Source organism: Cydia pomonella, chromosome 14, assembly GCF_033807575.1.
Source record: "Cydia pomonella isolate Wapato2018A chromosome 14, ilCydPomo1, whole genome shotgun sequence".
Taxonomy (NCBI): domain Eukaryota; kingdom Metazoa; phylum Arthropoda; class Insecta; order Lepidoptera; family Tortricidae; genus Cydia; species Cydia pomonella.
In genome coordinates, this window is record NC_084716.1 from 1,559,660 (window position 1) to 1,574,759 (window position 15,100).

Here is a 15,100-nt window from a genome sequence, read left to right on the forward strand (position 1 = left end):
GATCGTGAGACCTGTTGTAATGTATGGATCAGAATGCTGGGCGACGAAAGTGACGGATGAAAGAAGAGTGCACGCAGCGGAAATGAGAATGTTGAGATGGATGTGTGGAGTGACGAGAAAGGATCGAATTAAGAATGAGTATATAAGGGGAAGTTTGAAAGTAGCACCGGTAGCGGAGAAGATAAGGAGTGGTAGGTTAGCGTGGTATGGGCATTTAATGAGGAGGTATGAATGCCATATAGGAAAAAGAATGTTAGGAATGAATGTTGATGGACGGAGAGCGGATGGTAGACCCAAAAAACGATGGATGAATTGTGTGAAAGAGGATATGAGAAAGAAAGGAGTGAGTGCTGAGGTGACGAAAGATAGAGGAGAATGGAAGAGAAGAACATGTTGTGCCGACCCCACATAACGTGGGATAAGGGCAGGAGGAAGAAGAAGAGGAGGAGATTCCCGCCAAAATAGCCAAATTCTAGCCCCTGCTAACGAAGAATCAGAATTAAAACTAAAATTTTTATATTGAATTAATTCATGTAAAACAAGACAATAATTTTACAAAGATAAGGTAATTCAGTGATATAATTTCAGGATAACTCATTAATTTATCAACCGTATGTTTATTTCTATTTTATTCCTGTCTCACATGAATACTACGATGATCCTACGTTTATATACTGTACTCAAATAGCTCGAAGGATACATTCGGAGGGCAGTATAGAAGACTCTGTAAAAGTATAAATATTAAAATTAAGAGTTAAGTATATAAGTAAATACATATTGTTAATTTAAGGGTTTAAAATTGTGTTTGTTTCTCGTAATCATGACAGTCATATAATTGTATTTGAATACATTTTTAAATATCAAGCTAAGATAAGACAAATAGATGGTTTCAGAACGTTACTCTCAAACTGACATTGACGTTTGCCTTGTCTCTTTCCGGCCTTTCAAGTTTTCTTAGCCCCCGTTGCAATCATGGCGGTGAACAATATTTCCAAAAAGCGAAAAGTATGTTGAAAAATGTGCCTTAATCATTGAAATACATTCAGCAAAACGATTAGCAGTTCCGTCTATACCGTAAATTATGCAGTAAAACAAAGTTAACTCAGTGAAAGTTGTGATGTTTATGGATCTCTGTTGCCAAATTCAGTGTTCACTTCAATATATTACATGCAATTTCCAACCTATAACATGGATTATTTTTCGGCTAATTGCGTCTAAATCCCAAATAAGTGTAAGGTGTTTCTTTGCTAAATAATACTTGTGCAACTAACATAACCTCTTGGTAATTTACAGTTCGTCGGAGATGGTGTGTTCAAGGCTGAACTGAACGAGTTCCTGACCCGCGAGTTGGCCGAAGATGGCTACTCTGGCGTGGAGGTGCGCGTCACGCCGACCCGGTCGGAGATCATAATCATGGCCACCCGCACGCAGAGCGTGCTGGGCGAAAAAGGCCGACGCATCCGCGAGTTGACCTCGGTGGTGCAGAAGCGATTCAACATCCCCGAGCAGTCGGTGGAGCTGTACGCCGAGAAGGTAGCCACCCGCGGTCTCTGCGCCATCGCTCAGGCCGAGTCTCTCAGATACAAACTTATCGGAGGTTAGTAACCTAACCAAAACAAGTGTACCAGGCTTTTAATAAATTTAGATATGCTTGAAATGTTTGATAGTAGTGTACAGAGGTTAGTTAGCAGTTAGCTGGATTCTTAACATTTTCTGCACCCCAATAAACCTGACACTGCTACTACATAGTGGTATTGTATTTCATTGGGGTTATATTAAAACCTTTGAATTTGTGTTTGCTTTTTATTAAAGCAGGCACAGTGTACGAAGGTCACAAGTATTTACTATTTATAATTTAAATGAATCCTGGTTGTCATCATCATTTTTGCAATTATTTTAACTACAGTATAATCTCACTTATTATCTGTCACTATGGTGCTACAAGAGTGCCAGATTTGTGGATAATTGGGATAGTAATGGAAGAAGTTAAGCAAGTTTGTATACATTTCGCTGTGTTGTTCATTATTGTGTAGAATAAATAAAACACACACATACACTCAAATATTAAATTTAAGTGCAAGTGTGATCTATTGGGACCTTCCGAAGTGCATGGTGGGGGTAAGTAAAGCGATCCCAGCGCATAAGGTGGTAAAAGTTGGAACTAACTGCATAGCTGGATAGGCATATTTAACATTTCGTACAGGTTATATGGCTCGAAATGAAACTTTGATTTATGATTTCTCCTGAAATATTCATTTAAATTGTATGGTGTAAGGGACCATTGTTATCTGTATGAAATGCTTAATATAATTAATACTAATGATAATTGTTAATAATGTATTTTTGCTAGCTAGCTTTGCAAACTCAACATATTACATGATCTTTTCCTAGAAGTTAAGAATAGGTATAGTAAGTTATCCTTAAAAGATAGTCATTTAACATTGTGGATTTTTTTTGTAGACCTATGAATGAGAAACAACCCCACCATACATTGTGTTGTTATAGCTCAAACAGATTAGGCAGCGTTTTGGATTAAAGCTCCTAGCCAGTGTGAGTTTTTCCCATTATATTTCAACTAATTTACATAAAACCTTAACAAGTTATATACCTAAGCCTTCCTCAAGAATCACTCTATGATAGATGAAAGTCGTATGAAAATCTGTTCAGTAGTTTTTAGTTTTGGAGTAGTTTTATAAGATGTAGTGAATTGACGCGTGACAGACGTGCAAATAAGCGAATATGTAGGGTTATCATAATTAGTGGGAATGGATACAGGACAATACGGTAGTAATGGTGTTACAGGGAGAGCTTTAATTCACATAGGTATAGAAACAATGTGGTTTAATAGAGTCGATTATGTCATTTTTATATGGTATTTTTTCAGCAGTATTAATATATGAAACAAAATTTCATATAAGTTTGTGTTTAAAATAATAGTTACTCTGTGAGTGCTATCAAAATCGTTATTATATGCTGTATGCATGTTGTTTTCTATATACAACGTGTCCCAAAACTCAACGATAAGCCGGCACCAGAGGATGGAGCTGCTTATGATTAGTCGAGAAAAAATAAGGAAAAAAATATATCTCAATTATTTTAGAAATTACAGAAAAAAAATGAAATTCATCGAAAATCGACATCCCTAATGGTATTTTTAACGACCATGTCACAAATATTCAAATATTACTGTTTTTTTTTTTGTTTTTGGAAACTTAAGTAGCCCTGCTATCTAACACAGTTCTTAAAAATACCATAATACATGTAGTTTTTACACAAAAAATAATCAAAATTCATTTTGTCCCTACAATTTTGAAAGATTTTTTCTTACAGTCCACTTTCAATCATCATGGTGTAAAAAAATAGTATCGACACCACTATGGCAATTATTTTCAAAAGTTGACGCAACTAACCAAGATTCCAAAATGGTATAATACTTTAGGAAACCTAGTCACAAAAAAAAACAACGAATTTTTAAACAAGAATCGACATTATTTAATGTTGGCGGTAATCACTTTTACTGTACCCAAAAAAGGATTTTTGTTGTTGAAAAATGTTGAATAAATGCAAAGAAATGGTACAATTTTTTTTCCTTTTTTTAAAATTCATTTACTACATTATTAATACTACAGTAAATGTTCAAATTGCCTGCCACCGGCATTAATACAGACATGACATCGCCTTAGAAATGATCGTTTTATCCGTCGTGCATATCTTCTACCATTGATATGATCCGCAGCTTGTGTGATTTTTTGGCGAAGCTCGTCCAATGTTGCTATGGGTTTTTTGAGTAGATTTTGTCTTTAAGACAGCCCCAGTAGAAGAAGTCCAGGGGGTTCAGGTCGGGCGAACGGGGTGGCCACAAGATAGGACCAAGTCGCCCGATCCAACGCCCTGGATACTCTTGGTTTAAGTATTCTCGCACTGCACGGGCATAGTGAGCTGGGCAACCATCATTTTGAAACCACATGTTTTGTAAATCACGTAAAGGCACGTCTTCTAATAATTCAGGCAAGTCGTTTTGTAAAAAGGTCAAATAGCCATCACCATTAAGGTTTCCTTGTAACTCAAAGGGTCCAATTACATTTCCATTTAAGATGCCCGTCCATAAGTCAATCAAATAATACGGAACAATTAATACGGAACGGTGCACAGCGAACAAAGGATCAGAGTGTACTGACTTGAAAATTGTATTAACTACCCACATTTTCCATTGAAATTTTAAAACTTGCAACAACAACCCTTTTCAAAAGTGATTAATATCAACATTTAAAAATGTCGGTTCTTGTTTAAAAATTCGTTGTTTTTTGTTGTGACTAGGTTTCCCAAAGTATTATACCATTTTGGAATCTTGGTTAGTTGCGTCAACTTTTGAAAATAATTGCCATAGTGGTGTCGATACTATTTTTTTACACCATGATGATTGAAAGTGGACTGTAAGAAACAATCTTTCAAAATTGTAGGGACAAAATGAATTTTGATTATTTTTTGTGTAAAAACTACATGTATTTTGGTATTTTTAAGAACTGTGTTAGATAGCAGGGCTACTGAAGTTTCCAAAAACAAAATAAAAAACAGTAATATTTGAATATTTGTAGACATGGTCGTTAAAAATACCATTAGGGATGTCGATTTTCAATGAATTTCATTTTTTTTCTGTAATTTCTAAAATAATTGAGATATATTTTTTTCCTTATTTTTTCTCGACTAATCATAAGCAGCTCCATCCTCTGGTGCCGGCTTATCGTTGAGTTTTGGGACACGTTGTATACAGGCATATGTTCAGGAGTGGATGACTATGCTAAGATATTTTTACTAAGCATATTTTCAATCAAACCAGTTTAACTTAATACTAAATAATTCATATTTAATATATCACACACATGACAGCAAAGAAGAAATAGTTACCAAGTTAACAGAATATGTATTCATAGTGAGTAGAGATTTGATCAGGCTGTTAATCTTCATAACCTGGAACATAACATGTCACTAAACCCAGTACCATAAAAATACTTAGATCAGCTTAAATCGAAAGAAAGTCTTCACCACACTACCCGACCTTTTACTCTGAATGCTCTTTCTTGGAAGAGAGAATGAAAAACTTTGTTTTTGATGTGAGATGTGAGGTTGGCAACATTCTTCCACACTTCTGACAAGATAAACAGAAACACCAGTAAAATCCTATATCTTCCTCCAGGTCTGGCTGTCCGTCGCGCGTGCTACGGTGTGCTCCGCTTCATCATGGAGTCCGGCGCCCGCGGCTGCGAGGTCGTAGTGTCGGGCAAGCTGCGAGGCCAGCGAGCCAAGAGCATGAAGTTCGTGGATGGCCTCATGATCCACTCCGGAGACCCGTGCAACGACTACGTCAACACCGCCACCAGACACGTGCTGCTGCGACAGGGTGTGCTGGGTATCAAGGTGAGGGCTTGTTGATACTTGTCAAAGGCAGGCAGAGAGGTTTTGCTGTTAATCCAATTTCCTTTATTCATGTGACCTGACACGTTTCATATGTAAGACATGACATTTCTTAGTACCACATGAAATGTCATTTTAGTCTACGGAATAAAAAAACAGAATATAGTAGTAGTAGTGTACTTAGTGCTCGTTAGTAAGGTTAGTGTAGTAGGTAGTATTCCTTGGGTCAAGCTAAACTAGCTTACTTCACTCGATGGTCTATTGATGCCTATATCACTCAACAAAAAGCCAGTATTATCCTCCTAAAGCCCAGCCAAAATTTGCCACTGAAATTTGAACCTATTGTGTAGGAAATAAGAGTTGATTTTACTTTGTTTTAAAATTTCACGATGCGACTGTTCCAATTGAATATGATTTCAATTTTACCGAACTAAAAAAGTACTTAAGGTGAAGGGCCTTAGGAGGTTGTTTTGTCTAAAACTGTAATGAGCACGTGATGCACATCATTTTGCACAATTTAGGCAATACCTAAGTCAGAATCATCTGACTGACTTTAACTGGTAAACTGGTATTAACACATTCACTGCCAGACAAAAACCGGCGCACTACCCCAGAAACCGGGAACCCACCTGGTGGGCGCTCGTGAACTTTGTTCAGATGCCGACACAACCCGCTGGGCGGGTTGTTTTGTACGCAGCTATAGACCACCCGTTTCTGGGGTAGTGCGCCGTTTTTTGTCCGGCATCTGAACAAAGTTCATAAGCGCCCACCAAGTGGGTTCCCGGCAGTGAATGTGTTAATTTTATCATATTTCTCACTTACACGAGTGATATTCCCGTCATGCGTTTTATTTTGTTTTTATCGCTTCTTGAATCCAATATTAGTCGAAATAGTGTAGAATGTTTAGTAGCCACAGTATCAGGGATGGCCAGCCCTGTGGCCGGTGGTCTAATTTACTGTGGCAGAGCGACCAGCTTGTTTATTGGAGGGTCCGTCTGTATGGGCTCTTGTACGGTGCAAGCTGAACATTTATAATAATACTTATGTAACATTTTAATCGCTAATGACCTCAATAGGTCAGAAGGCCAATGATAACTAATCAAGACTCCCTTTCTCTCACATTTCTTTACCAAGTGTTTAATTTTTGTTTTATCAGTTGTGCTTGCCTGTAAAGTGTTAAATTATTCAAGTGAACCCTCAAATATTTCAGGCATTCCTAACGTAAACTTTCATCCGCAGGTCAAAATCATGTTGCCTTGGGACCAACAGGGCAAGAACGGCCCCAAGAAGCCGCAGCCCGACCACATCCTGGTGACGGAGCCGAAGGACGAGCCGGCGCCGCTGGAGCCCTCCAGCGACGTGCGCAGCCTCGCGCCCGCGCCGCTGCCCGCGCCCGTGCCCGCCACGGCTTAGCTTTAAGCTATACAATAAAAAAAACTAAAAACTGATCTCTTGTTTTCACTCCTAAACTACATATTTCCTAATATTGCGATAGTACCTTCACTATTCCAAAATACTTTGTATCCCACTTAACTTTGTATACTTTATATCTCGTTTCATAAATCCACACTCGTATTTTTATGCCTTTAGTATTTAGCAGCCACTTACACACACAAATAATACTTTTTTACTTTAATAATATTACAGTGGAACCTCGATAACTTAAACTCCAAGGGAAACGTTAAATACTTTGAGCTATGAGTTTTTAACTTACTAAGGTTTTAAGTTGACGAGTTTAGATTGGCTCAAATTTTTACTTGTGGAGGTTCATTTAAACAGGTATACCTCGCGTTGGAAACTGCAATCGGATACATTTAGGCGAGCTAGGTTAAATAAAAAGGTAACTTTTTGAAGATTGACACTTCTTAAACCATGTAAAACAAAGACTGTTCTAATTTAGGGAATTCAACATTTTTTCGTCTTTAAATTGTTCACTTTTAATTTCTCAGCATAATAGTTAGTGTTTTTAATTTTCGTATCGAATTCATTTCACTTAGAATGTGCACTTCGCGGAGAATGAAAATAATGATCCAAACAAGTTACGGTACTTAAACCTCAGGTAGTGGTTCAATTATCTAAACAAACAATAAGTGTACAGTTAAAATATCTTCAATACGTGAACGCAATAAAAACAAATTTCTCAACAGAAACTTTCGGTTGAATTTTGAGCGTTTAAATGAATTTACGATAATACTTTTTATACAGGTCGTCAAAACACAACTTTAAGTTACTGAGGTCCAATTTATAAATTATATTAGGTTTTGTCCTTTAAATAAACGAGGTTTTCAGTTCCGTGCAGAAGGGAACACAATATTTTATTCACTTGTAGAGGTTTTTAAGTTATCGAGGTTCCACTGCATATATCTTACCATACGTTCTATTTACCACGCTGACAATTGTCAGATTGGCATCTGACACTGACAAATTCCTGTACGATAAGTAGTCCAAGATCCTAGACCTGCCAGACCTTACTTATTTTCTCATGAATAAAATGTATGGGATAATGTAGTGTATGTATGTGTCGGGCCAATATACTTGCTATATTGGCCCGACGGCCATTTGTCCGGTACAAGGTACTAAAGGTGGGTAGTTAGTGCTTCTGGGCATTTTCCGCAAATCGACAACCATTGTGCCTATTTTGCGTGAAACGAGGTAGCGCTACTCTAACCACCCCAGCTAAAGGTGGGTTAAAATAATACTTAAGTATTTCAAATTCTCATGGCTGATTTTTATTCATGTATTAGAAAATATTGCTAAAAATTTATAATCAACATTGCCAGACCATTTACGCCGGCGGTAACTATTACCAGACGCTTTAAAGCTGTCAAAAAAATATGTAACTTTAAACTACTTATAGTCTCACTCTTGATTACACATATGATACTCAAGGAACTATTACAAAACGTTTTGTAAGAAGCCAGATCAATTGGAGGGGCCCAACCATCCCCAGACCCTCATAAAGTTTCGCTACACGAGTACAATCGTGATTATGAGATAGCCGAAACTACAAAAGGTAGATAATTGGATTTTGCTCATCAGGTTAATTAAAACTTTTGCCTTGCTCACCCTTTTCCATGCCGCACCCATCTACAAGGTTTTCTGAAAAAATCCAAATATATTCCAATTAATCCAGCTTTGATGATTCATGACAAGTAACGTTTCCTGAAAGTGTAATCTAATTTGAACGTTAAATTGGAATGCTAAAGTTGAAATTCTAATGGCGCGTATGTGGTCGGTAAATCGTACTATGCCTGGAAAAAGATTAAACCCATATACAGTCAGCGTCAAATACTTTGTAGCAGTCAAAGTAGCCAAATAGTTCGGTACACCATACTAAATATATGGTGTAACGAACTATTTGGCTACTTTGGTTGCTACAAATTATTTGACGCTGACTGTACATTAAAATAAGAAACTCGATAAAAACAAACTTTCGTAAAAGTAAACGTCAAGCGCAGCCGCAACCTCACTTTCTCACAGTATGGATGCTACTGACAAAATGGCGGCGCGTGCGAAGACAAGTGTAGTGGCCAGCTCGTTATATCTGCTACTTCTTACTAGAGCAACAGCTATTTTTGAATGCTGGGCCTTGTTACCCGCCGGGCCTTATAAGCTTCACCTACCTTATGTTCAAATTTCATTAGCAATTTTTGGATATTTCATTTGTTATGCGGCATAGCCAGGCCTTAGGAGGATATTACAATATTTTAAATATGAAGACATATAGGGAAAAATAATTACACAAGTCTTATATTAACATTTATTTAAAAATCCTGACTACATTCACCCCAAACCAAGTGCATACCATATTGTTAATACAAAAGTTGTTGAAATTAAAAAAAACAACTATCTAACGAAAGAAAACGAAGTTTATACAAATGGAATGATCAGTTTCAAAAGGGAAATAATAAAAAAAATGCATAAGGGAATTTGTTCGATGAAAATGGGAAATTACCCAATTTAAAAATGTAGTAAAAGTTAAAATTTTTGACGGTCCCAATTTGAAAATTGCATTGTTTTATTTTTCTAGGCTACCTAGGGCTTTCCTGCAGTCTGGTTTGACCTATCAGATATTGTACTGCTTTTGTTTACAATCTAAATAGATCAACAAGAACAAAGTGCTAAAATAACAGCTTAAAACAACTCGGACCAAAATCGTTGACTCATACTTAAGTAAGATTAAACTTAAAAGAATACCTTAGTTTGTCCCATTAAAATACTATCAATACAACAGTTTGATTCAATATAAACCAAGAGTTTTAAATAAATATGTCAAAGTGAAGCTCACAATACGTGTTCACACAAACGTCATTTGACACTGACACATGTCACGTGACAACACAGATAATATAACATGATAATAGAACAGTCATTTTAAAACATTATTGCGATATTTAGCAATCCCCGATATGCCACTACAAAAATACATAGAATTTATAGAATTTCACTGCCTTTTTCTAGTGACATTATGTTATTAATACGCCCATATAGAGCCGTCCCAGTCTTGCGTATATCCTAGCTGTTTGCTAGAAAGAGACGGTTGTTTGTCTGAAGTAAGGTTGTAGTTGAGTTCTGGACACGGGAGGTAAAGTGTGAGCGTGCGACGTGGGTCGCAGATGTCCTTATGTCCTACTAGCGCCATCAGCGTTATCTGTAAAGACAAAATAGTGGGTGACTATCGTGTAGGTTAAAAGGTTAAAACAATGAAGTAAGATATTGGGAAGGACTGTTATTCACTTGAGATTTGGCAAATTGCGCTCTCCTTATGTGTCATTTTACAAAGATTATTGTCACGCGAGGTATAATGTGTATAAACTAATCGTGCTTCGAAAATGACAGCTGATGATGTCGTTTTACGGTCTCGTACATTATGAGGTAACTTTGGTTGTCAAAGTTGAGGTTTGAAAAATGTATCAAAAACATATGCCGCTGTTTAACGCCATCTTGTGTATCGGGGACACACTTTTTCCTCGACATCTCCATAACTCTTAAATCAATAACCCTTTCTCCTCTATAGGTCGCAATTCTCAACGATGCTCGTGAAATTGTGTGAGCAGGTTCAATGATTAAATAAATTTATTATGTCGATTTAGTATTTAGATTTTTTCAAAATGGCGAAGTCATACATTTTCTCACTTTTATGTTAATACATCCAGTGCCAGCGCGTGCTACACGGTACGAGCGTAGCCGATAACATGGGAAAATGCGTATGTAGCGAAAACACCCACAACTACTGGCTGCTGGCTGGTGTTGCGCGGTGAATGCGTTAAGCTTGCGAGGATGACAGCTCACAGAGCCACTAAGTATAATATTATATACATACAGGAACAATTTGACAGGCCGCGCCACTGACGACCAGCTGTGACAATGCAGTAGCGGACGGTTTCAATGTGTCACGAATGTATACCTAGGCGGATTGAGTACATTGTCTTTAGTTTGGTACGAATACCTTTCTAGCTCGGTGATAAGGTTCAATTTAGTATGACAAAAAGTAAGAGCGCCCTCCACTTCAGGTACAAATTCATGTATATTTATTTACGAAAGATTACCTTATTTATGAAAATTTATCCTGTCTCTTTTTTTATTCCGATCGGTATATTTTTTGCAACATTCGACCACGCATTCGTACTTTTTTTTTTTCTTCGAACAATTAATGCACTGACGTCTCAATTTGACTGACGGCAGATTGGTGGATGAGGCCATAGAGATAACTGTCAATGTGTGTGTGTGTGTGTGCGTCACGCGTAAATACTAGGAAATTGGTTGATGATGGATTCCTAGTTGTATTTTAGCGAAACTATGTCCTAGGTCCATGATAATATACTATTGTATATCGAGTATAAATGTTCAGCTTGCACCGTACAAGAGCCCATAGGAATGAACCCTCCAATAAACAAGCTGGTCGCTCTGCCACAGTACATTAGACCACCGGCCACAGGGCCGGCCATCCCTGATACTGTGGCTACTACTCTTTTTTCAGCGCGTGTATAATTTGCCCTGTTGGTTCACCTAATGCGGTTGCTAAATTTAAATTATAAGATTGCCAGGCAACTGACATGTTTTGGATACCATTACCGACCTAGTATATAAGTAGGGATAGTAATAACTTGTTTCTTCCCATTTTGATGTTTTTACCTTTTAAAAACACTAATTTCCACCTTCAATTAGGGCATGTTGGTACCAGGGGTTCATAACTTGCAAAGGGAGAATACTTATCGTGCCTTTTGTTCCATAATGTGTTGCGCGTGTAGGGGTGCCGGCGCGAGGCGTAGCGCCACGTCACGAAGCAGTAGTCACTTACTGTGGCTGTTGTTCCGTAGGCGGCGCCAGACGGCACACCAGCTGCACCCCGCTGTGGAGAGCGTTCTTCAGCGGCGCCGGCAGCCCCGGGCGCGCCGCCTGCCGCTCGCACAGCACGCGTAGCGCCACGTCACGAAGCAGTAGTCACTTACTGTGGCTGTTGTTCCGTAGGCGGCGCCAGACGGCACACCAGCTGCACCCCGCTGTGGAGAGCGTTCTTCAGCGGCGCCGGCAGCCCCGGGCGCGCCGCCTGCCGCTCGCACAGCACGCGTAGCGCCACGTCACGAAGCAGTAGTCACTTACTGTGGCTGTTGTTCCGTAGGCGGCGCCAGACGGCACACCAGCTGCACCCCGCTGTGGAGAGCGTTCTTCAGCGGCGCCGGCAGCCCCGGGCGCGCCGCCTGCCGCTCGCACAGCACGCGTAGCGCCACGTCACGAAGCAGTAGTCACTTACTGTGGCTGTTGTTCCGTAGGCGGCGCCAGACGGCACACCAGCTGCACCCCGCTGTGGAGAGCGTTCTTCAGCGGCGCCGGCAGCCCCGGGCGCGCCGCCTGCCGCTCGCACAGCACGCGTAGCGCCACGTCACGAAGCAGTAGTCACTTACTGTGGCTGTTGTTCCGTAGGCGGCGCCAGACGGCACACCAGCTGCACCCCGCTGTGGAGAGCGTTCTTCAGCGGCGCCGGCAGCCCCGGGCGCGCCGCCTGCCGCTCGCACAGCACGCGTAGCGCCACGTCACGAAGCAGTAGTCACTTACTGTGGCTGTTGTTCCGTAGGCGGCGCCAGACGGCACACCAGCTGCACCCCGCTGTGGAGAGCGTTCTTCAGCGGCGCCGGCAGCCCCGGGCGCGCCGCCTGCCGCTCGCACAGCACGCGTAGCGCCACGTCACGAAGCAGTAGTCACTTACTGTGGCTGTTGTTCCGTAGGCGGCGCCAGACGGCACACCAGCTGCACCCCGCTGTGGAGAGCGTTCTTCAGCGGCGCCGGCAGCCCCGGGCGCGCCGCCTGCCGCTCGCACAGCACGCGTAGCGCCACGTCACGAAGCAGTAGTCACTTACTGTGGCTGTTGTTCCGTAGGCGGCGCCAGACGGCACACCAGCTGCACCCCGCTGTGGAGAGCGTTCTTCAGCGGCGCCGGCAGCCCCGGGCGCGCCGCCTGCCGCTCGCACAGCACGCGTAGCGCCACGTCACGAAGCAGTAGTCACTTACTGTGGCTGTTGTTCCGTAGGCGGCGCCAGACGGCACACCAGCTGCACCCCGCTGTGGAGAGCGTTCTTCAGCGGCGCCGGCAGCCCCGGGCGCGCCGCCTGCCGCTCGCACAGCACGCGTAGCGCCACGTCACGAAGCAGTAGTCACTTACTGTGGCTGTTGTTCCGTAGGCGGCGCCAGACGGCACACCAGCTGCACCCCGCTGTGGAGAGCGTTCTTCAGCGGCGCCGGCAGCCCCGGGCGCGCCGCCTGCCGCTCGCACAGCACGCGTAGCGCCACGTCACGAAGCAGTAGTCACTTACTGTGGCTGTTGTTCCGTAGGCGGCGCCAGACGGCACACCAGCTGCACCCCGCTGTGGAGAGCGTTCTTCAGCGGCGCCGGCAGCCCCGGGCGCGCCGCCTGCCGCTCGCACAGCACGCGTAGCGCCACGTCACGAAGCAGTAGTCACTTACTGTGGCTGTTGTTCCGTAGGCGGCGCCAGACGGCACACCAGCTGCACCCCGCTGTGGAGAGCGTTCTTCAGCGGCGCCGGCAGCCCCGGGCGCGCCGCCTGCCGCTCGCACAGCACGCGTAGCGCCACGTCACGAAGCAGTAGTCACTTACTGTGGCTGTTGTTCCGTAGGCGGCGCCAGACGGCACACCAGCTGCACCCCGCTGTGGAGAGCGTTCTTCAGCGGCGCCGGCAGCCCCGGGCGCGCCGCCTGCCGCTCGCACAGCACGCGTAGCGCCACGTCACGAAGCAGTAGTCACTTACTGTGGCTGTTGTTCCGTAGGCGGCGCCAGACGGCACACCAGCTGCACCCCGCTGTGGAGAGCGTTCTTCAGCGGCGCCGGCAGCCCCGGGCGCGCCGCCTGCCGCTCGCACAGCACGCGTAGCGCCACGTCACGAAGCAGTAGTCACTTACTGTGGCTGTTGTTCCGTAGGCGGCGCCAGACGGCACACCAGCTGCACCCCGCTGTGGAGAGCGTTCTTCAGCGGCGCCGGCAGCCCCGGGCGCGCCGCCTGCCGCTCGCACAGCACGCGTAGCGCCACGTCACGAAGCAGTAGTCACTTACTGTGGCTGTTGTTCCGTAGGCGGCGCCAGACGGCACACCAGCTGCACCCCGCTGTGGAGAGCGTTCTTCAGCGGCGCCGGCAGCCCCGGGCGCGCCGCCTGCCGCTCGCACAGCACGCGTAGCGCCACGTCACGAAGCAGTAGTCACTTACTGTGGCTGTTGTTCCGTAGGCGGCGCCAGACGGCACACCAGCTGCACCCCGCTGTGGAGAGCGTTCTTCAGCGGCGCCGGCAGCCCCGGGCGCGCCGCCTGCCGCTCGCACAGCACGCGTAGCGCCACGTCACGAAGCAGTAGTCACTTACTGTGGCTGTTGTTCCGTAGGCGGCGCCAGACGGCACACCAGCTGCACCCCGCTGTGGAGAGCGTTCTTCAGCGGCGCCGGCAGCCCCGGGCGCGCCGCCTGCCGCTCGCACAGCACGCGTAGCGCCACGTCACGAAGCAGTAGTCACTTACTGTGGCTGTTGTTCCGTAGGCGGCGCCAGACGGCACACCAGCTGCACCCCGCTGTGGAGAGCGTTCTTCAGCGGCGCCGGCAGCCCCGGGCGCGCCGCCTGCCGCTCGCACAGCACGCGTAGCGCCACGTCACGAAGCAGTAGTCACTTACTGTGGCTGTTGTTCCGTAGGCGGCGCCAGACGGCACACCAGCTGCACCCCGCTGTGGAGAGCGTTCTTCAGCGGCGCCGGCAGCCCCGGGCGCGCCGCCTGCCGCTCGCACAGCACGCGTAGCGCCACGTCACGAAGCAGTAGTCACTTACTGTGGCTGTTGTTCCGTAGGCGGCGCCAGACGGCACACCAGCTGCACCCCGCTGTGGAGAGCGTTCTTCAGCGGCGCCGGCAGCCCCGGGCGCGCCGCCTGCCGCTCGCACAGCACGCGTAGCGCCACGTCACGAAGCAGTAGTCACTTACTGTGGCTGTTGTTCCGTAGGCGGCGCCAGACGGCACACCAGCTGCACCCCGCTGTGGAGAGCGTTCTTCAGCGGCGCCGGCAGCCCCGGGCGCGCCGCCTGCCGCTCGCACAGCACGCGTAGCGCCACGTCACGAAGCAGTAGTCACTTACTGTGGCTGTTGTTCCGTAGGCGGCGCCAGACGGCACACCAGCTGCACCCCGCTGTGGAGAGCGTT

The 15,100-nt window shown here is 44.7% G+C and overlaps 1 protein-coding gene and 1 long non-coding RNA gene across 2 annotated transcripts; one reads left to right on the plus strand and one right to left on the minus strand.

Annotated features, from left to right (window-relative positions):
• The first annotated feature begins 856 nt into the window (after positions 1–856).
• On the plus strand, positions 857–6,860 carry LOC133524699 (small ribosomal subunit protein uS3). The gene is made up of 4 exons (XM_061860825.1): positions 857–1,005; positions 1,294–1,597; positions 5,195–5,415; positions 6,652–6,860. Exons 1-4 carry the CDS (start codon positions 973–975, stop codon positions 6,823–6,825), a joined length of 732 nt encoding a protein of 243 aa, XP_061716809.1. The 5' UTR covers positions 857–972; the 3' UTR covers positions 6,826–6,860.
• Positions 6,861–9,158: 2,298 nt separating this feature from the next.
• Positions 9,159–11,836, minus strand: LOC133524707 (uncharacterized). Its single transcript, XR_009800417.1, has 2 exons — positions 11,714–11,836; positions 9,159–10,063 (listed from the first exon to the last, which is right to left on the minus strand). It is a non-coding gene; the product is annotated as an uncharacterized LOC133524707 (long non-coding RNA).
• Positions 11,837–15,100: the final 3,264 nt, after the last annotated feature.